This window comes from Callorhinchus milii, unplaced genomic scaffold, assembly GCF_018977255.1.
Source record: "Callorhinchus milii isolate IMCB2004 unplaced genomic scaffold, IMCB_Cmil_1.0 Scaffold4, whole genome shotgun sequence".
In the NCBI taxonomy this organism is placed as follows: Eukaryota; Metazoa; Chordata; class Chondrichthyes; order Chimaeriformes; family Callorhinchidae; genus Callorhinchus; species Callorhinchus milii.
In genome coordinates, this window is record NW_024704745.1 from 76,438,477 (window position 1) to 76,461,900 (window position 23,424).

The window sequence follows — 23,424 nt, forward strand, 5'->3', positions numbered from 1 at the left end:
TAGGCTCTGTGTGGAGTAAGGAAACTTGGCCAAGGTTTCGCCCTCTGCCTGGAATTGAACTCAGGTCTCTCGCTTGCAAAGCGAGTGCTCTAACCACTGACCTACAGGACTCCACAAATATAAAGGCAAGTTGTTGTTGTGCCCTTCCAGCTGTTGATGGTGTGATGGGAAGAAGGCAAGGTGGATTTCTGGAAGCCTGAGATCAATAGTAATCCTTGTATTTGATATAGAGCCTTATCACGTCATTGAGACGTCCCAAAGACTTCACAGAATAACGCAATAGCTAATTGCGCATAATATTGCCCCACAAACAGTTATGGATTGAGTGGCCACATTATTTGGAGGGCAAAAAAAATAAGCCAAGGGGACTACGTTTGTACTATAATTATCCTTGATCACCTTGGCACATCTAAAACTTATGATACAGGTTATTCATGACTGCCTTGGCACATCTAAAACCTTTCTGGGGGTACTTTCTCCCAATACAGCACAAATTTATATTTATATAGAGCGTAGGAACAGCCAAGATGGCTAGAACTGAAAACGTATTTCTTCACACAGAGGGTTCTGAAGATATGGAATGCTTTGGTTCAGAAAGATGCAGAGGTGGTTTCCGTAGAGATATTTAAAAGAGAGACAGATAATGTGGTTCAGTATTAAAGGTTGGGCCAAAATGATGGGCTGAATGGCCTCACTCTCTTCCTGTCTTTCTACATTTCTGAGTCCTTTGTTGTTGAGGATACTGTAAATCAGCCACTTGGAATTGAATCAGCCACTCCTTGTAATGAGAAGCACTGGGTTCTTGCTTTGTGTTTTCCCTTTGGAAACGCTGATAGTATCATCATCCATGGTTGCACACTCAACCTTGCTATAATAATAATAATAATAATAATCCTTGCATTTGATATAGCGCTTTTCACGTCGGGAGGACGTCTCAAAGCGCTTCACAGAATAGACTGTAAAGTGAATTGACCGTATATTTGTGGGCGAAACGCGGCAGCCAATTGCGCACAGCAATGTCCCACAAACAGTCATGGATTGAAAATGACCAATTTATTATTGGTTTTGGTTTTGGAGGGATTATTATTAGGCTCTGTGTGGAGTAAGGAAACTTGCCCAAGGTTTCGCCCTGACAGGAATTGAACTCAGGTGTCTCGCTTGCAAAGCGAGTGCTCTAACCACTGAGCTACAGGAGCTAATCCAGTATGGAATCTTGGGGGTGTCTTGTTCGACCCTCAAATATCCTTTCTACCCCCCATTCGCACCAGGACCCGTTCTGCCTTCCCCCACCTTCGCAACGTCGCCCGGCTCTGACACTGTCTCACACCACAGACCGCCGAAACCCTCATACATGCCTTCATTACATCGAGGCTCGACTACGTAAACTCACTGCTTGTCGACCTCCCCAACTCCTCCCTCCACAGGATGCAGATCATCCAGAACTCTGCAGCCCGTGTCCTCTCCCGCACTAGGCTCCTTTACCCTATCACCCCCATCTTTGTCCAACCCCACTGGCTTCCCATCACACAGAGGATACAGTTCAAGATCCTGGTCCTCACCTTCAAAGCCCTCCACGGTCTTGCTCCCCCCTACCTCTCCAACCTCCTAATCCCCTACCATCCTGTTCGCTCCCTCCGCTCAGCGGGCTCTGGCCTGCTTCACGTCCCCCGCCTTGCTTGCCCCACTATCGGTGGGCCGGGCCTTCCGCCACTCTGCCCCCACCCTCTGGAACTCCATCCCACAGTCCCTCCACCTCGTCCCCTCCCTCACCACATTCAAGACCCACCTCAAGACCCTCCTTTTAGACCGTGCTATTGATCTCCCTGCTTCCCCCCTGCCCTCCCCACTCCACCACCCTGACCCTCAGCTCAGGTCCGTAACTCTGTCTGTCCAGCGCTTTGGAACTTCCTCCCAACATGAAAGGCGCTATACACATGTAATGTTGTTGTTATTCATTCAGGGTTATTGATAAGACATTACTATGGTCAAACTATTGAGCTTGTGAAGCACTGGGGGAGGGGGAATTGGATCTTACAGATGCCGTAACAAAAAGAAGGTTGTTGTATCTGAATCTGGGAACTCACTGGTAAGGCGGTGTAGAGGAGAGAAACCGGGTGATCCTCAGTGTTACATGAATATCTCCTTATTCCTCTGACTGCTTCTCCTCATTTGAGAACCTCACACTCTACCATCCCTCCTTTCTCTCACTCAAAATTCTCCTGGTTTACCACACCCCCCAAAAGCCCCTTCCTCTCTGATATCTCCGCTCTCCTCTTCTCCCTGTCCCTCTGTTCGGAACGCCTGCTCATAATGGGTGACTTCAACCTCCACCTAAACTTCCCTTGCACCACATCCTCAGATTTCACTGCTCTTCTCTCCTCCCTGAACCTCACCCTTCACATCAACTCTGACCCACAACCATGGCCACCCTCTCGACCTCGTCATCCCACATAGCCTCGACATTTCCGACCTGTGCATCACGGACAAGGCCATCTCGGATAATTCCTCATCTCCTTCTCCTCTCGCATCTCTCTCTCCTCCATCAAGCCCTCAACCATACTTTTCCGCCCATGGAAAAGTCTTCCCCCCCAAGACCCTCACAAAGGCCCTCTCATCCTCAGACCTCCTATCCCTCTGGCCATCCACCCACAGCGTTCCTGAAGCAGCTCTCAAGCTGCTCCATGATTGCTTCTCCTCCACCTTCAACTCCCTCATCCTCCTGAAATCCAGGACCGTCTCCAAACCCTAAAATCCCAAACTCGGCTGCTCGAGCGCAAGTGGCAGGAAACCAACCTCACAGTTGATCACCAGCTGTGGCTCGAGCGTCTTCACTCCTACCGCCGCTCCCTGTCGGAAGCAAAAACTGCGCACTACTCAAATATCATACTGGAGGCCAACAATAACTCCAAAATCCTATTCTCCACGACCCGCCACCTCCTCCGTGCGTCCCCTCAAACACCCTCAATCATCACATCTAATGCCAAGTACGAAGAGGTCATGGACCTCTTTAAATCTAAAATTGACAACATCTGCCTGGGAGCTTCATCCCTCTGCCCCATATCTCCTACCACCACCCCCATTCCATCACCCTCACTCAGCCTGCCCTCAGCTCCTACCACAGCCCCCATCCTACATTCATTTTCCCTCATCTCTCCTTCTTCCCTCTCATCCACCATCACTCATTGGCTCCCGCCAACGTCTTCAGTCCTACAGTTCTGACCTCCTCAACCTCCCCAACCTGTCCTTAAAACTCTCTTTACACCTCCATCAAGTTCGATCCCCAGTTATCCTTCCTCCCCCAGATCCGCTCCCTGACCAGCACTGATTTCTTCCACCTCTGCCACATTGCCCGTCTCTGACAATACCTCACCTTAAAAGCTGCTGAAACCCTTGTCCGTGGCCTTGTCACCTCTCGGCTCGACTTCTCTAATGCCCTCCTCGTCGGTCTCCCCTCCTCCACTATTCACAAAATTCATTCAAAACTCCGCTGCCTGCATTCTCACCCGCATCAAACTTTTAAGACGGGATGCTGGACTCATTTAAAAAGCAGCTTGATACTGTGATGGCGGGTTTGGGGGGTGGGTAAGATGGGTGTTCTGGAAGGATAAGATCGAATGCACTGAAGGCCTTCTTCATCCAGACCAAACTTGTGTTTTTTTTGATGAAAACTGTTATCGACTCCATCATATTTGAGATTTTGGGCAGACAATCTCTCTCCCCCACCAGCCCTTTCTCATCCAGAAGGTTCCAGAATGCATAATACGTCACCGCCACATCATAAAAAAGGTTTCGGGCTGCTTAACTGATTCGGCAGCAACGGCTCTCCCTAATTCCAGTCACATTTTCGTTCAAAGATTCAGTTCCCTGTCCAGCCCAGGGGAAAGCTTGCCAAAGAGTTTCCCCCACGTCCTGGCCACAATCCCGCAGATAAAATTCAGCACTGATTTCATGGCTGTTTGTGGGGCATTTGCTGTGTGCAAATTAGCTGCCATGTTCACCTACAAAGTATACAGTCACTCCACTTTATGATAATTTCTGCAAACTTTGAGACATCCTGATAAGGTTATTATATCCAATTCGAGGATTATTAATATTACTACAACAACAAATTACATTTGTATTATATTATTTAAAGGAGCCCTTGACCTCGCACAAACTAGCAAGTGAGGTACGAAAAGGGTGGTGGTGTTTGTGTATGTGAGTTGAGGGATGGGGGTGGGAGAGAGAGAAAATGACACGAACATCACAGCTGGTAAGTGAAAAGCACACTGCTTCTGCTTTGATGGCGGTAATGGAGTAGAGAGGAACTAAAAGTACTGACGTGTGAAACTTAAGAATTGTTTACCCAGTTCGCATGACAATAACAACAACTTGCATTTATTTCGCAACCTTCACACGGGGGTAGCGTCCTGGAGCGCTTGACAGAGGTGGAGTCTGGCAGCGAGCCAGGGGGAGACACCCTGTGTGGAACCTGCTGAGGGTGGCCAAGGATGTCGACATTACCCGGAACAGACAGAATCAAGTGTGGGTTCAGTCTGAGGCAGGGAATGTGTACACCTCATTGCACATCGCAGACAGTTGCAGGGAAAGGGTAGTTGAGGCCAAGAGACTGGACTCATTTGATGCTGTGAATAATAATGATAATAATCCTTGCATTTGATACAGCGCCTTTGTGGAGTCCTGTAGCTCAGTGGTTAGAGCACTCGCTTTGCAAGTGAGAGACCTGAGTTCAATTCCAGGCAGAGGGCGAAACCTTGGGCAAGTTTCCTTACTCCACACAGAGCCTAATAATAATCCCTCCAAAACCAAAACAATAATAAATTGGTCATTTTCAATCCACGACTGTCTGTGGGACATTGCTGTGCGCAATTGGCTGCCGCGTTCGCCCACAAATATACAGTCAATTCACTTTACAGTGTGTTCTGTGAAGCGCTTTGGGACGTCCTCCCGACGTGAAAAGCGCTATATCAAATGCAAGGATTATTATTATTATTATTATTATTATTTCGCTGGGAATCGAACCCAGGTCCTCTCGCTTGCGAGGCGAGTGCTCTAACTGCTGAGCTGGAGGACTCCAGTGGGAGGACTGTAGGGTGGGTATTCTGGGGGGTGAGATCAGACGGGGCAACGAAGGGCTTTCCTTGATCCCAACCGATCTTGTGACTGACAGCGACGGGTTTATAGAATCTGTTGTCTTAGGGCGAGAGGAGGGAAGGGGACGGGTAAAGGAAACATAAGAGCTGTCGGAGGGAGAGGGGCGGAGGGGAGTGAGGGAACAAGGAGGGGGGGGGAAGGGAGAGAGAGAAAGGGGGGAGCGAAGGAATTAAGGAAGAAAGAGGGGAGAGGAGAGGGAGAGGAGGAGCGAGGAAAGACGAGCGGGGAGGAGAGGGAGAAAGGAGCGAGCGGAGGAGTGATGGAAAAAAAGAGGGGGGAGGAGAGGGGGGAAGGGCGAGAAAAAAGAATGGAGAGAAGTCCGGGGGGAAAAAAGGGGGAGGGGGAGAGGAGCGAGGGGGGAAAAAGAGGGGGTTGGGGGGGGGTGGGGGGGGGGGTAAGAGGGAAGAGGGGGGAAAGGGAGTGGAAGAGAGGAATGAGGGGAGGAGTGAGGAGGAGAGGAGGAGGAGAGGAGGAGGAGGAGGGGAAAGAAGCCATAGGATTGGACGGACCGCGGACTGACCAATAGCAGCGCGGCAGGTAAGGCAGGCAGCGCTGTGATTGGCCGAGGCGCTGCTGATGGACGGCTCCGATTGGCTGAGCTCCAGATGGAGCGAAGGACATGATTTTGCGCTGTTTCTTACCCCTTTTTTGGGGCTAATTTACCCACATCCCCCCCTCCCCCCCCTCCCCCCTGTGGGGACAGGGGTCGAGCAGCTTATTTTGGACTCATTTCCCCCCCCCCCCACCCCCCCCCAGGAGGAGAGAGAGAGAGAGAGAGAAGGAGAAAGAGAGAGAGAGATATTTTTTTTCTAATGTTTTTTTGGTGCCTCGTCCTTGTCGACCACAGACGCGGCTGTTTTAGGTGATTGGTGGCTGTGGGGGGGAGTGGGGGGAGTGGTTTTTGCGAGAGGAAGCGAGAAGCGAACACACACTCTGACTGAGTCAGACACAGAGAGAGAGAGACACACACACACACAGACACACACAGAGACTGAGAGAGAGACAGAGATACACAGAGAGAGAGAGAGACCCACAGACACACACAGACGGAGAGACCCACAGACACACACAGAGAGACACAGACACAGAAGAGACAGAGAGAGAGAGAGAGAGACAGACACACAGACAGAGACACACAGACAGACACAGAGAGACACAGACACAGAAGAGAGAGAGAGAGAGACAGACACACAGACAGAGACACACAGACAGACACAGAGAGACAGAGATACAGACAGAGAGAGAGAGACAGACACACAGACAGACACAGAGAGACAGATACAGAGAGAGAGACAGACAGACACACACACACAGACACACAGACAGAGACACACACACACAGACAGAGACAGAGACACACAGACAGACAGTGAGAGAAAAGAAGCAGAAAAACAAAACCAGAAAAAAAATCCACACACCAGACAGGAGTCTTTTTTTTGGGGGGGGGTTTGGGTGAGAATCATTTCTACCCAAGTGACAGAGGGGATTTATCTTTTATTTGGCAATTTTTTTTTGTGGGGGGTAACCAAACTACATACACCCACACACACCCACACACACACACACTGAGTGGGTGAGCAAGTCAGTGAGTTGGGAAGCTTCTCCCCCCCCCCCCCCCCCCACACACACACACACCCCCACACCCCACACCCCCTCACACACATCCCCCCCATCACACACACCCCCCACACCCCACCCCCTCACACACATCCCCCCCATCACACACACCCCCCCCCCACCACCCGAAGGCTCCTTTTTTGCTATGAGAGAGACGGTGGGACTGTGGCTGTTCGGTTGGCAATGAGATGAGGCTCAGACATGGGACGGCGGCCACCGCGTTAGCCTTTGTCACCTCCTTCCTCAGCCTGTCCTGGTACACGGCCTGGCAAAATGGAAAAGGTACAGTGGCTTCGGCTCATTTTTTTTCTTCTTATGCAGTACTCGGTGATCGAGAGCGATCACAACAACCCTTGCGTTTGATCCGCCGCCCTATCGCACCGTCGGGACGCCTCGAAGCTCTTCCGCAGGCCACGCGGTCAACGTGGCGTTGACCGTATTTTAATGGTGTAATACTAATAATCCCGGCGTTTGACACAGCGCCCGATTGCATCTTCGAGACGTCTCGAAGCGCTTCGCAGGATACGCTGTAAAGTGAATGGACTGCGTATTTTGTGGGCGAAACGCAGCAGCCAATTGCGCACGGCAGTTGCGGGTGAAGTTTGTGGCAATTTTGTGGGCAAAATGATGTTGTTATTTATAAAAAAAAAGCCTTCCCTGCCAATGGATTTTTGCAGCTAAAATGGTCCAGTTTTAAAGGTGCAGTTACCAAGCTACGTTGCTCTTACCGTTTTTTTTTCACTTGTGGATGTATCAGTAGGATGTGCATTAAAAATGAAATGCACGTAGGTCTGTCATTTTCGAAGAGTAAAAAGAAAGTAGAACTAGCTGATGGATGGTCTCCTGGGTTTCCCGTTTTTACTATCGGTCAGTCTGAGTTTCAGGGACAGTCTGAACGAGTTGGGGATGGAGAGCGTTACATACAGTCTGTCACTGTACTGGTCTGGTCCTGTTTTCCGTGGTGTTCGACATTTACCCTCTAAAGGTTCCCATTTCTGATGACTGGTTTTACACCGGGACCCGAGATGAGGAACATTACCATCATTACCGCTGCTGGAAGTTCTCGTGTAAAATAAAATCTTGAAATGTAACTGTTTTAACAGATAGCACAGCAGCTTCAGGATTGAATTGCCATGTGGGCTTCGGTCCTTTATTGGAACTGTGATCTTAAACGTAATAGTGGTAACAGTGACATTTGGCGTTGACACCTCCTGGCTGTAGTTAAAGACTAACCCGGTGAACTGGACAATCTGCTCTCAATGCTGCTGCCTATAAAGGAGGTCTGATACCTGCCCTCAACGTGGTGCTGTTAGGCAGGTGTCCCTTACGCTCTCAATGGTACAGTATACCATCCTGTGGATGCAGCGGTGACAAGTGCCAGATTTCTGTAGCTGCCCTCGTTGGCTCGCTTTCCGAGTGTATTTAGTTCCAGCCTTCTGTAAGCACAACAAAGTGTCTTATTTTTTGGGAGTCAGCCAGGTGTTGACCCATGTGGAAACCCATCACCGTGCTTAACAGGATCCGAACCAAACTTCCATGCGTCCCACCTACACATGGAAATGCCAGAGACTGATTACTGGAATGGGATGCGCGCTCTCTCCCTGGAGGGACGCATCCTGTTTCCCCAATTCCGGAAAGTATTAGGCGAAGGTTGGCAAGAGCCAAGGCTTGGGGGACCCCAGAGTGTGTGTTGGGATGACTGTTGGGAGTCTCACAAGCTATAACTTTATAGCTTGCGATTAACGTTGCTGTCTGGCAAGCCATCCCGCTGCTTGTCCAGCTACATACATACAAGCACGGTGAGAAGTGGGTGGAAGGTGAACACGTCTGAGCAAGTCTTTAGAGGGTCAAACTGAACGCAACTACTTAACCCAGAAGGAAATCAATTCAGTTCACAGTATATTCTGTGAAGCGCTTTGAGACGTCTCGAAGCCGTGAAAAGCGCTACATCAAATGCAAGGATTATTATTATTGCAGTCAATACAGGCGTACATAGGTCGACATACCTGTTTCCTATCCTTGTTACATTGACAAAAAAAAGTAACCATACCTAGCGTTCAGAGTTGTCGGTACGGAATTGCAACCTTGGAAGAGGGTGAATTTTAATAAGAAATTAATTGCCTGTATAATTGCACCAACTGTTGCAAGCGGAAATCTGTTTTCCACCCTTGGTGCAAACAGGGAGCCTTGTCTAGATGACAGCACGTGTTCTGACGTTAGGGAAAAACGGTCCTGGACATAGGGATTAGGGGATATGGGGATAGGGCAGGTAATTAGAGTTAGGTCAGAAGATCAGCCATGATCTTATCGAATGGCGGGGCAGGGCTCGAGGGGCCGAATGGCCTACTCCTGCTCCTAATTCTTATGTTCTACTAATAATAATAATACGCCTTGTGTTTGGTATAGCGCCATATCATGTCGCTGAGACGTCTCAAAGCGCTTCACAGAATATATTGTAAAGCGAATTCACTGTGTATCATGTGGGCGAAATGCGGCAGCCAACTGCACACGACAGTGTCCCACAAACGGTCGCGGATTGAATTTAAACGTGAACTTAAAGCACGTGAACCGCTGCTCACGCTCAATGGTGTCTGTCCGCTGGTGGCAATTTGTTTTATTAATTGAAAACCCAACACGCTGCCCCTCATAACACCTTGTGTTCTTCTGGAGGGAATTATTGGGTTTGTCTGTTTTTGTTTTTATTGTCTGTTTGACTATGATGAGATAAGTAACTAAAAAGGAGTCAGCTACAGGGGTATGAGGGGGAAAAGGGAAGGTAAGTGGGACTGAAAGGATTGCTCTCGACTCGAGGGAGTGGGCACAGACACGGTCGGCTGAATGGCCTCCTTCTGTGCTGTAAATTTCAATGCATTTAAGCTTCTAGGATTTTACGTTGGTTGCAGTGAGATGCCAGAGCTGAGCACTGTAACATCTCGTGTGCCTGACTCCGCTCCGAAGCAATGTGCCTCAATCCCAGTAAAAAAAAAAGGTGTCTTTATTTTGATGACACATATTTCTGTGCTTGCCCAAGCAAGTGCAAAAGCAAGGAAGGATGAAGTGCAGCAGATTGGGAGGGAGGGAAATTAAAAGATCATGGCGAAGAGAGTCAAAAAAAAAAGGGTGGTATATTTGGTCTCTGTTCCTCCTGGGGCTACGGTGGGGCAAATGTAACCTCCTGATTGCACTGTAGTGATGCTCGCTGAAAAGTGCATGTATGTGGGTGTCAAGGGCATTTATATAATAATAATAATATACTTCGATAATTAATAATGTAATACACATTATAATATACTCTGTGAAGCGCTTTGAGACGCCTATAATGATGCGAAAGGCACTATATCAAAATGCAAGGATTACTATTATCATTATTATTATTAATCCTTACATTTGGTTTTAGCGCATTTTACGTCCGGACATCGTCCCAAAGCGCTTCACAGGATATCCCGTAAAGCGGAGTGACTGTCAGTTTTGAGTGAGAATGTGGCAGCCAGTTTGCGCACAGCAACATCCCACAAACAGCCACGAAGTGAGTGACCAATTTTATTTGGGGGATTTGTTGGCCAGGACACCGGGTGAAACTCCCATCTTTTTTCGAATAGCGCAACTATTTGGTGTCCACCTTGACGAGGTACGAGAGGGTGACTGGCACCCGCATCTCCCTGAGTCGCCTCCTTGAGGGGAGACCATTTACAAAAATAAAGGAACCTAAGCTAAAAACACAACATGCTTGAGACGCAAGGCCAGTTGACAAGCATCTGAAAGGCAAAGCTATGTTAACGTTTCAGATGTTGATCAGATTTGGCCCCGTTTGGGCTGAATAAACCCCTTTGATTTTGCCCACAAAATATACAGTCAATTCACTTTACAGTGCAATCCCGTGAAGCCCTGTGAGACGTCTCGAAGTCGTGATAAGGCGCTATATCAAATGCAAGGATTATTTATTATTATTGATTGGCCTATAGAGGCTGTCAAGAAAGTGCCAAAGGAAACTTCAAATAATAGGGACAAGTCACAAAAAAAATACGAGGCACAAAATGTAATTCTTGAACTGATGTGAGGAACTGTGAGGAATTTCTGGTTAATATTTTAAGGAGCTCTGTGAGTAAGAGTTAACACCACAGCCAATCGCTATTCCCTCACTATTCCTGCGCTCCCAGATGCTATCCTGTGTGACCGGCACTATATAAATGCAAGCTGTTGTTCGTTGTGTCGTCCCATTTAAATGAGGAATGTAACGTGAAGCAGATTAATTGGTCTAAACAGTCAGTGAGGAAATTGGATCTTTTAATCCGAAACCCCACCGCCCATAATAATAATCCTATAATCCTTGCATTCGATATTGCACCTTATCACGTCTGCGAGACGTCTCGAAGCGCTTCACAGAATATACCGTAAAGTGAATTGACTGTATATTTTGTGGGTGAACGAATCTCTAGGCTCCACATTCCCATTCCCGCCAGGCTCCACCGACTACCATTACACCAACAGATCGACTTCAAGACTCTCATCCTGACCTTGAAATCCCTCCATGATCTTCTGTTGCCGAGCTTGCAATACACGCATGATGAATAATAATCCTGCCATTTTGATATGACTTGGTTGATACTTCCTGAAGTAAGAATTCGTCACTCGCATTGAGGCAGCTGAGCGCAAATTGGCCGCCACATTCACCTACAAAATACACAGCCACTATACTTCAGAATAAAATTGTGCGAAGCCCTTTGAGGCATCACGATAATGTGATAAAATGCTATACCGAATACAAGGATTATTATTACTATTATTACACAGTGCTTTTGATACTGGGAGAACGTTTCAAAGCACCTCACAAGATGTGCTGTAAAATGTAGTGACTGTGCCCTTTGTCGTCAAATCATGGGTTTACAGCCCAATCACATTTTAATTTAATATTTTTGAATGACCAAAATAAAATAAGTTTTTAAGTTAAAAGCACAGTAACATTCTGTAATCAATCGTACTGCGAATCTGTGGCGCAGATTCTGTTTTCACCAGCGTACAGGAAATTGTGTAACAGAAAAAAAAACATTGCAATCTGCCGTGAACTCTGCTTTCATATCTTATGTTAAAGAATCAAGGTCATCAAATCTGGGGGGAAACATTGGATTGCTTCAGTGTTTCTGAACAGTGCTGAGCCTGGACATTAAAGTGTGTGGGTTGTAATTTGATTGGGGAGGAAAACTGAAACAGCTAAACAAGACTGTGCTTATTCCACGTTTCAAAGATTTTGTTTCATGTTTTTATAACATGTGTTGGCGAGCTTTGAAGCGAGGCTTCCTTCTGCTTAAGAAAAAACTTATTTAAGGTTTTATTTAACTTTCTTTTAAATCTTCCATTTTGGTAAATGTCTTGAATGTGTTGTGTGTAGGTCTATTTTGTTTTTTTTTGAACGATTGGTTTGAGAGGAGACGAGAGAGGAAAAACTGGTAATAAATATAATCCTTGCATTTGATATAGTGCCTTATCACGTTTTTGAGACGTCTCAAAGCTCTTCACAGAATATGATGTAAAGTGAATTGACTATATTTTTTGTGGGCAATGTGAAGCATTGTAGAGTGTTGTCTGTTAACCAGTGCTTGCCTTGCACAGGTACAAGCGAGCGTTTGCACGGGTACAAGAGTGTGAGAGAGAATGCAACAACAACAACAACAACAAGATTACATTTGTATAGCGCCTTTCATGTCGGGAGGACGTCCCAAGGCATTTCAGACCCGAGCTGGGGTCGGGGAAGGGGGGATAGGGGAGCGGAAGGGGGTGGCCGATGGCATGGTCGAAGAGGAGGGTTTTGAGGCAGGACTTGAAGGAGGCTAAGGAGGGGGTGAGGCGGAGTGATTGGGGGATGGAATTCCAGAGGTTGGGGGCAGAGTGGCTGAAGGCTCTCCCGCCAATGGTGGGGCGGGTGGGTCGGGGGACGTGGAGCAGGTCAGAGCCGGCTGAGCGGAGGGAGCGGGCGGGTTGGTAGGAGGTCGCAGAGGTAGGGTGGGGCGAGGCCACGGAGGGCTTGGTATGTGAGGACCAGGATCTTGAACTGGATCCTCTGAAGGATAGGGAGCCAATGGAGTCGGGCGAGAATGGGGGAGATGGGGTCACGGAGTTTGATGCGAGCATGTGCGTGCGTGTGTGCGTGTGTGTGTGTGTCTGTGTGTGTATGTTAGCGAGCGTCTGATACCTACTGCCGAGCCACTCAGCGCAGTATGTGTGTATATACTGTGAATACCTTTAGAATCATGCAAACAAAGTTTGTATCGATTGGATGTGGATGAGCTACGGTGTATTTTAATGAAAATTTTGCAGTTTCTGAGAGACAACGTTGTTGCAACGTTTAACTGACGTGAGGGTAGGTTAAAGCCACTAACAGTTAATAATAGCATGTGTGGCATATTTGCCTTATACATGTTTACAATAGAAAACATTTGTTTAACCTGAATGCACGGTACACAATGTTCTGTGTAAGTGTTTGTGTCTCGATAGAGTAATGCAGTTCAGAGTGTGTTACAATAGAGTAATACACTATTGGGTTAAGATGAAGGTCAGGGATATGCATATTATTGCCTGAATATAATAATCATCCTTGCATTTGGTATTGCGCCTTATTAGACAGAATATACTGTAATTTGAGCTGACTGTATGTTTTGTGGGCGAATATTGAACTGCATATTGTTTGGCTGTACTTATTTTCAAACCAAAATGTTTTTTCTTGTTTGATCTTTTGGCTGCTGCTTCTAAATTGATGTATTTCTAATACTGTTTGTTTGGCATTTATTTTACTGTTTTTATCTTAAATCTGGGAATAAAAGTTCAAATCGCTGGGGCTAGGGCCCAATTATAAACCAGTTTGCCACTCCGTTACACAGAATTAATAGCTAAAACCTATTGCTCACAACCCAGTTTGTTCTAAGCAGGCAATGCTGTACCAGGCATTAAGGTGGGAAGATCAACTCGCTCGCTCCCTTTCCCCATGTGGTACGTGCGTTACTTAGATAAGTTGAAGTCCTTCTCTCCCCCTCCCCCAGTGGTTAGAGCTCAGTGGGTAGAGCATTCGCCTCGCAACGAGAGGACCTGGGTTCGATTCCCAGCAGAATAAAACGCTGGGCAAGTTTCCTTACTCCACACGCCTCTGTTTACCGAGCAGTATGTAGGAACCCGGTTGGTAGTTGATTGGCAGATCGCTTTTCCAGGGGTAATAATCCCTTCAAAAAAAAAAAATTGGTCACTCAGTGTTTGTGGGACACTGCTGTGCGCAACTCGCTGCCCTGTTTGCCCCACAAAATATACAGCCAATTGGCTTTGCAGCACATTCTGTGGAAGCAGTCGAGACGTCTCGAAGACTTGATGAGCTGCTATATCAAATGCAACTATTACTATTACTCTTTATATAAATGCAAGTTGTTGTCGTTGTCGGAGAATATATAGACTTGTCCAGAAACAACGCAGCCAGCCAGCACTTCTCAAGCAAAATGTGAAAATAGCTCAGTCACGATTGCAGCCAGCATTTCATGGATATGATCCACAAGCAAATTGGCTCTTGGATGAAGCTCGGGAAATCATCCCTGCTCAGAGCAGCGGGGGTGATGTTAGCACATTTGACCGTCTGCACGTGGATTTTATGCTGGTTCCGCACTGATTGCTACAGCACACATTACTCCTGATACAGGACCAGTTTTTGTGTTCGATTGGCAACGCACGGAATTGCTCTCCAGCAGAGAATCTCAGTGTGACAACCTGTGTCATGGCAGCATCGGCCTTGCACCGAGCGACCAGATCCAGCTCATTCAGAACTCTGCCGCCCACATACTGAGCTGGACCAAACTCCGTACCCACATCTCACCAGTTCTGGCCCAGGCTCCACTGGCTCAACAACAACTTGGATTTATATAGTGCCCTCCACGCCGGACGGTGTCTCAGAGCACTTCATAGTAACGGATCCCGGGGCCGAGCCAGAGGGAGGGGTAGGAAGGTGACCAAAGGCGCGGTCAAAAAGAAAGGTCTTCAGCAGAGACCTGAAAAAAGGAAGGGAGGGAGCGAGGCGAAGGGAGTGAGGAAGGCAGTTCAAGAGCATCGGGGCATAGTGACTGAAGGCACGGCCGCCGAGGGTGGAGCGGAGGACTCGGGGGACGAGGAGGAGGCCAGACCCGGAGGAACAAAGGCAACGGGTACTGTTTTGAGGAGAGAGAAGGTCAGAGAAGTAGGGGGTGCAGAGGAGTGCAGGGACTTGAATACAAGGGTGAGGATCTTGAAATCGATCCTCTCTGGGATAGGCAGCATGTATGGCTTCTGTCTTGTCAACGTTCAGCTGAAGGAAATTTGAAAGATTTGAAAGAAAGATCTGACAGAACATCAGGGGACTGGGGGTCGCAAAGAGAGGTGGAAACATAGAGTTGGGTGTCGTCTGCATACATGTGCAAGTGTACCCCATGTCTGCGGATGACATCCCCAAGAGGGAGCATATGGATCAGAAAGCGGAGGGGGCCAAGGATGGATCCTTGGGGTACCCCACAGGTGACCGGGTGAGAGCGGGAGGAGAAGCCGTTTGTGCAGATGTACTGCTGGTGGTTTGTGAGGTAGGACTCGAACCGGGCGAGTGCGGTCCCACTGAGGTGGATGACGGAGGAAAGGCGGTGGAGGAGGATGGCGTGATCGACTGTGTCCGACGTGGCGGAGAGGTCCAGGAGGACAAGGAGGCAGAGGGAGCCCTGGTCACAGATAGAGAGGATGTCGTTTGTGACTTTCACTGTGGGCGGAAACCGGACTGGAGGGGTTCGAGGAGGGAGTGGGAGGAGAGGTGTGCGCGGAGTTGGTTGGCAACAACGCATTCTAGAACTTTTGAGAGGAAGGGCAGGTTAGAAATAGGACGGTAGTGGCTGGGGTTTGAGGGATCCAGGGAGGGTTTTTTCAGGAGGGGGTGATGACAGCAGTTTTGAGGGAGGCAGGGACTGATCTGGAGGAGAGGGACTGGTTGATGACGTCAGCCAGTAGTGGGCAGAGGAGGGGGAGCTGTGTGACCAGTAAGTTGGTGGGGAGGGGGTCGAGGCAGCAGGTGGTGGGTTTCATGGAGGTGATGGTGGGTGAGAGGGAGGAGGGAGAGATGGAGAGGAAGGAATGTAGAATGGGGGTGGTGGTAGGAGCAGATGATGAGGAAGGTGAGGGGGGCAGAGAGGGCGAGGTGGTGGGTGACGAGGGGCAGGTGGATGAGGCCGATGGCGGATGTTAAGTATTTTAGATGAAAAGAAGTCCATGACCTCCTCGTACTTGGCATTTGATATGAAGATTGAGGAGGCCTGAGGGGGGGCACGGAGGAGGTAGTGGGTGGTGGAAAAAAGGATTTTGGGGTTGTGTTTAGCCTCCAAGATGACGTTGGCTCCCCATCACCGAACGGATCGTCTTCAAGACCCTCAAACTCATGTTCAAATCCCTTCACTTCCTGGCCCCTCCCTACCTCTCCGACCTCCTCACTCCCCAATCCACCACCCGGCGCCTTCCCTCGACTGGCACCGGCCTCCTGCTCGTCCCCCGCACCCTCCGCCCCACCATCGGAGGTCGCGCTTTCAGCCACTACCCCCCAAACTCTGGAACACTCTCCCTCAATCCCTCCGCCTTGCCCTCCCTCTCCCCTCTTTCAAGTCCTGCATGAAAAGTTTCCTCTTCGCTTGTGCTTACGGCCACCTCGCCCCTAACCCCGGCTCAGAGTCAGGCTCCGCCACTGGTTAAGAGTTCTGAGACGTTACCCTGTGTGGAGGCCGCTATATAAGTGCATGTTGTTGCCCTGCGACGTACACGTCAGAGATGTTCAACACTTTTATTAGCTCGCTGCAAACGCCAGACTGCCAGTGGGGTAACCAACCTATCAATTATTTCTAAACCAGTGTAAACGTGGCTTTTGCATTAATACTGTGGAAACAGCAAGAACAGTAGGGAACTTGGCAGTTGCATATGAGGTGTTTAGCGACTGGTAGGTTCAAGTGAAGTTGAAAGAACAGCCACAATTGTTAAGGGAAAGTGCAATGTTTTGCAGTATTTCTTTTAATGGGTTTATCTTATACATAAGAACATTAAAAGTTTACTCTGTGAAAGTTTGCATTTTACTGACGTCAATAAAATGCAAACTTTCACAGCATAAACTTGCCCCGTTCTATCAGAGTTACTTTCCAACTCGCTAATTTATGTTTAGAAATGAACGTTAAATTGAGGTTGTCTACCTGCTTAGGTAAATGCACCCCACAATTCACACCCAGTTTCAACGCACGAGTGCACCGGTCACTGTTAACATGGCAGAGACGGGATTACTATTGAAACATAACTGATAGGTGCTCCTTGCGACCTTTTTTTCCAAGTGGAAATTGTAACTGCTTCAATCAGTCTGCGCTTGCAATCTTGCATTTCAAGATAGTCTATTCTGTGAAGCAAATTAAGATGGCAGTTGTCAAAGTAAATCAATATTAGTGTTAAGTAGAGGATAATTGGGTTGGACCGCTATTGTATAGATCTCTAAATATTCAGGTGAAGCTACTGATTTCTTTGGTCTCTGGTTAAGCTTGCAGTATTTCAGCACTCTATGTACTGAGTGTTACCCCATCTGTCACACAGTATTGATCGATACTGAACACAACGTAACCTCTTGTATACTAATTTCTCTGTATGTGCCAAATCGGCAATCTCGACGTTGAACAAGTTCCATCTAATAAGTGTAGTGTAAGTGTCGTGCGAGTGTGTGATTTCAAGATCCTCTCACTCATCTACAAATGCCTTCATGCCCTGGCACCTCCCTAGCCTTCTGACCTGCTTTCTCCCCACTCCACAACCCACTGCCTCCGCTCTAGTCGCCTGCTTGTTCGTTGTCCCCACCGTTCTACCATCGGCGACCATGCTTTCAGCTGCTGTACCCCCAAAGCTTCTCCTCCAATCCCTCCGCCTTGCCCCCTCCTTCCGCTCTTTTAGATCACAATTCGAAGACCTTCCTCTTGGACCGTGCTAATGGTCACCTCCTCCCTCTCCCCGCTCGAGGTCAGGCTCCGACACTGTTAAGCGCTCCGAGATGCTGCCATGCGTGAAGGCTGCTATATAAATTTATGTTGTTGGTGGTATAAATGTGTGTGAGTGTGCGATGGCGAACATTGTGAACACATTACAAGGCTATCAGGACCTAACTGAATGAAGGCATTCACAAGATGTAAGTGACCGAGCGACTTAATTCTCTCTCCCTGTGCATTCATTGTGTGGAAACAGCGGTGTTTTTGTGTCATAAGGACTCTCAGAGGGAATAATTCTTACAAAATGCTGGGCCTCAGAATCTCTGAGGAATCGTGGAGATGGTTTGTGGAGGAAACGTTTTAACCACTGCTGAAAGTCAAGATAAAACACCTTGCATTCCTACCTCACATCAGTCATTTACACGTTCAGGAGAATCCGAGACATTCTCATGTTCAGTACCGAAAGCAAGTAAATTTTCAATGCAATGCTCAATCACATTTTAATTCATTACAACTTATTTAATTCAAATCGGGATAAGAGTAAGTAAAAGGCAGACTAGTGGAGTATATTATATATATAATATATGTGTATATATATATACACACACACGTGCTAATAAAACAAATCTGTCTATCTGTGCTTCAAGAAGGATTTCAGTAACTGATTGGCATAGAGACATAATTTATACCTCATCAGAAAGGTCTTGCACCTGGGGGTGACATGGGCCTATTTGTTTTCGGGTATCTCCTATCGTTCATGAGTTATGATCAGCGAAACCTTTTGTTTTACTTATACACATCAAAGTGACTGATCTCAGCAAAGTGTTATTTTTATTTTAAAAAGAGCTATTTTCACCAGTTTTTGTCCAGCCTTTTTTTTTTTCGCGGGGTGAGGTTGAATTAAATGTGGGGAATATACGGAGCCAATCTGATGCTCCCTCCAATGCAATAATGATACTTACCTACAGCTCAAAGCACTTCCCATGTTACAAACATCCTGTCTGTTAGAAAGGAAGCCAATAGTGACTGCACGGTCCTCAAGGAGGTGATTCACACTTGGTGCTAAAGTTGAATCTATGTTAGCATCATAGAATCCTAGAGCGCAGAGAGAGGCCATTCGGCCCATTGTGCCTGTGCCGGCTCTTTGAAAGAGCTATCCAACTAGTCCCACTCCCTCGCTCTTTCCCCATAGCCCTGCAATGGGTTACTTTTCAAGTATATATCTAATTCCCTTTTGAAAGTTATTATTGAATCTGCTTTCACTACCTTTTCAGGCAGTACATTCTGGACTATAACAACTCACACCTCGTCAATAAAAATCTCAGTTAAAAAAAATGATTCATAATCATCATAATCTTTGCATTAGATATAGCGCCTTTCAACAACAATAACAGCAACTTGCATTTATATAACGCCCTCCACGCCGGGTGGTGTCTCAGAGCGCTTTCGTGTCACAGGGACATCCCAAGCGCTTGACTATTATAAAGTGCTGTGACTGTGCGTTGTTGTGAGCGAACTCCGCAGCAAATTTGTGGTCAGCAATGTTTCACAAGCAGCCGTGGAGTGAGTGACCAATTTTATTTGGGATATTGTTGGCCAGGACACAGGGAGAAACTCCCTTATATTTTCGAATAGTGCCGTGGGATCTTTAACATGTCTTGGACTATATGAGATCCAAGTCCCAATGTGGGATTTGAACTCACAACCTCTGACTCAGGTTGGGAGTCTGATCAGGAGTGTGTCAGCTCGGCACGGTTGTTAGCACTCCAATCTCTGAATCAAACGATTGTGGGTTCAAGCCTCACGTCGGGACTTTAAAGTCACACTCTACGTTTGAAGCTCCAAAACAATGTTGGGAGTGCGCCGCATTGTGAGAGGTGCTGTCCTTCGACTACAAATACCCAGTCGCTACACTTCACAGTGAATGCTGTGAAGCACTTTGAGATGCCTTGACATTGTGATAAGGCGCTTTATCAAACGCAATGATTATCATATTAGTGATTTCAAGGCTTTTGATCGCAAGAAAGACAGTGGCTGAATCGTTGTCCAGTTAATGGTGACATGCTATGAATTTACACTCTGTTGGCTTTGCTTCAGAGAAGTGCCTGGATGTTTTGGTTTGTTTCTAATTCTCTTCATATGCATTCATCGGTCCTAACACTGTGTGTACTGTGTTTCCTCCGGGACATTTCAGTATGTTACTCACATAACTGTTGTGGGAGGAAGTTGTATGAGACATAGTTTCCTGTTAGATGCTGCATTCGGTGACTAAGTCCAAAAGCTTCAGAAGTCGAGGTCTAAATCACAGATGGGAAGTTTAACAGCCAATTCTCACATTCGCCTCGTGACTGTATGCGGGACTTTGTGGAGTCCTTTAACTCAGTGGTTAGAGCACTTGCCTTGCAAGTGAGAGACCTGGGTTCGATTCCCGGTAGGTCAGGGCGAAACCTTGGGCAAGTTTCCTTGCTCCACACGCCTTATAATAATCCCTCAAGAAAAAAACCCAATAATAATATTGGTCACTTCAATCCACGACTGTTTGTGGGACACCGCTGTGGGCAATTGGCTGCCGCATTTCACCAATAAGCATACAGTCAATTCACTTTACAGTATATTCTGTGAAGCGCTTTGAGACGTCTCGAAGACGTGAAAAGCGCTATACCAAATGCAAGGATTATTATTATTTGTTGTACAAACGCTGAGCCTGTCTGCCTGCAGAACCTTTGACAGTAATTACTGCACCCGGGAAAGCACGTGATGTTTCGTGATGGGAAATGCACTGCTCAGTGAAACGTATACAGCACAAAATCATGGGTTTTAACTATGGTTTGCGCTGATCTCAGTTGGAACAGCAGTTGTAACGCTACAATTTTAACAATAATAATCCATGCAATTGATACAGCGCCTTATCACGTCTTTGAGACATCTCAAAGCGCTTCACAGAATATATTGTAAAATGAATTGACTAAATTTTGTGGGCGAAACGCAGCAGTCAATTACGCACAGCAGTGTCCCACAAACAGTCGTGGACTGAGTGATCAAATTATTATTTTATTTATTTTTTGAAGGGATTATTAGCCCCAGAAAGTGATCCGTTAATCGACTAACAATTGGGTTCCTGCTTACCGCTAGGTAAACAATAACAACTTGGATTTATATAGTGCCCTTCATGCTGGGCAGCATCTCGGAGAGCTTAAACAGAGGCATATGGTGTAAGGAAACTTGTCTAAGGGAATCAAACCCAGGTCCTCTCGCCTGCGTGTCAAGAGCTCTAACCAATAATAATAATCCTTGCATTTGATAGAGTGCCTCATCACGTCTTCGAGATGTCTCAAAGCACTTCACAGGTTACACTGTCAAGTGTAGTGACTGTGCATTTTGTGGGCTCAAACACAGAAAGTAAAGAGAGGGAGAAAGCACGAAACAGATAAATAAAAGAGACAATACACTTACAGGACTCCGCATTTGATTGCGGACGGAGTCGAGAGCAGTCAGAGCTCTTGGTCTTCATCACTCTCTAGTGACTCCTGCTGGAATTTGTATGTGTGGATAATGAACACTGACTAATATTGCTTTCATTTGATATGTGGAGTCCTGTAGCTCAGTGGTTACAGCACTCGCCTCACAAGCGAGAGACCTGGGTTTGATTCCCAGGCAGGGCGAAACCTTGGGCAAGTTTCCTTACTCCACATACCTGGTAATAATTGTTGACTTAATCATAATAATACACATAATAATAATAATTAATAATGGGAGGATTGTTGACGAGCAAGTAATAAGCGGTAACTCTAGCTACAGGTAAAACCTTCCAGGTTAACCTCCAGATAAAATTATTAGGAAATAATATGGTAGGATATCACTAAGCTGGTTCCAGTGATGTGATTGTGAATCGACGCTGGACACTTAAGTGCAATACTCAGAGCAAAGTCGGTGACCATTTAATCACATGCAATTTGCAAGCGATATGAATATACTGCCTGTTGGGATGGGGTTGGGGGAGAGGGAGGAAAGGAAACAAACCCTCTGTAGACCGTGGGCAGCTTTTTGATCACAATGCCACACAAAGGGCAGTTGTGCAGAAAATTTCCATGATCAAACAGCTTGTAGCCAACAGCTCTCAAAACATAACGCACTCTAGCAATGACTGGGCAAATTGTGTCCCTTTGACATTTAGGATGCGCTGTACCAGGCATTTGACTTGAGCGTTGTTACTCTACAGTTTACAGTGAAACCTTTGGGGTGACCTTGTGTTAAAAGTGACAAAACGCAATCTTCTATTTGTTCAACAGCATTGTGATTGTGATTGTTCGACTCGTTCGTGTACTCGCTCATTGTCGCTCATCGTGGTAAACACTCCAAAACGCTGTCCCGCTTGAAGGGCGGCTTATAAATACACATTCTTTTTGTTGTTGTGAAGCTGTTTTACTAAAGTTGCTGCCCATTTCTTTTACTTGCTTGCAGCATCACTGTATTTTATTTAATAATGGGTTCGTGAGCAACGAGTTTGGACTTTACACGGGAATAGTTGGGTTGAAGAAGCTCACATTTGGCACATCTTAATCTCATCAAACCCCAGCCTTTTTTGAGAAAATATAAAAAGGCCCAAAATTTCCACCGGACCCTTTCCTGTTACGTCATTTTGACTTTTAGCAATTTAAGATTGTGAAGAATTCGGTCTCAATTCCGAGGCCCGTTTGCTACAATTCTTAATGAGTATCGACCTCCCAATTAGGACTTGATTTAAGAATTTTCCACAACTCTGCACGCTTTTAAGGCAAAGTGGGCTTCCTGGGTGAAATTTCAGGCCTCTGGTTGAGCCTTTCTGAAGAGGTTGCTATCACTTGTCTTTGATTCATTTCTATACAAATATGATACAACCACAATAACTTGGCAAGGCGAAGGGATTGGGGGAGCGTTCCAAATTTTGGGGGCGTAGTGGCTGAAAGCGCGAGATAGCAATAAGGCGAGTGGGTGTGGATATCCAGTGATGGCAAGACCTTAGGCTCTGCCTTGATGCTCTGAGGTCAAACAGCCTGCAAAGACTCACTGCAATATGCACAGTGGGTACTTGGATAAGCGATGGGTATCTGTTGAATGTGCCTCTGCAAGACTCTCAGTGGAGAGTCACAAGGATACTTGTCTGTGATCTTTACATACGTTGTTATAGTTCCGGTATGCGGTAGAATGTGTTTTGAAAGCTCAAGTAGTGGACAGATGCTCCTCAGTTTAACGTCTCTTAGTTAAAGGACGGCACTTCCAATAATAATCCTTGCATTTGATATAGCGCTTTATCACGTCTTCTAGACGTCTCAAAGCGCGTCACAGAATATACTACTTGTGAATTGACTGTGTATTTTGTGGGCGAAACACAGCAAATGACTGCGTACAGCAGTGTCCCACAAGCAGTCGTGGATTGAAGTGACCAACTTATTTATTATTATTTCGTTTTTTGAAGGAATTATTACCGCCGGAAAAGCGATCCGCCAATCAACTAACAACCAGATTCCTACTTACTGCTTGGTAAGCAGAGGCGTGTGGAGTAAGGAAACTTGCCCAACATCTCGCCCTGCCGGGAATCAAACCCAGGTCTCTTGCGCTTGTACTGCACAGCCCCCTCCCACGCCCCCGCAGCTCAACACTGAGCCCATAGTCCCCAACATGGGACTTG

The 23,424-nt window shown here is 46.9% G+C and overlaps 1 protein-coding gene across 1 annotated transcript in view; it reads left to right on the plus strand.

The window, feature by feature from the left end:
• The first annotated feature begins 6,895 nt into the window (after positions 1-6,895).
• mgat4a (alpha-1,3-mannosyl-glycoprotein 4-beta-N-acetylglucosaminyltransferase A) overlaps positions 6,896-23,424 on the plus strand; it is an 84,822-nt gene continuing 68,293 nt past the window's right edge. Inside the window, exon 1 of the mRNA XM_007891146.2 lies at positions 6,896-7,053. Coding sequence (XP_007889337.1) covers positions 6,960-7,053 — 94 coding nt within the window. The 5' untranslated portion in view covers positions 6,896-6,959. The remainder of the gene's footprint in view (positions 7,054-23,424) is intronic.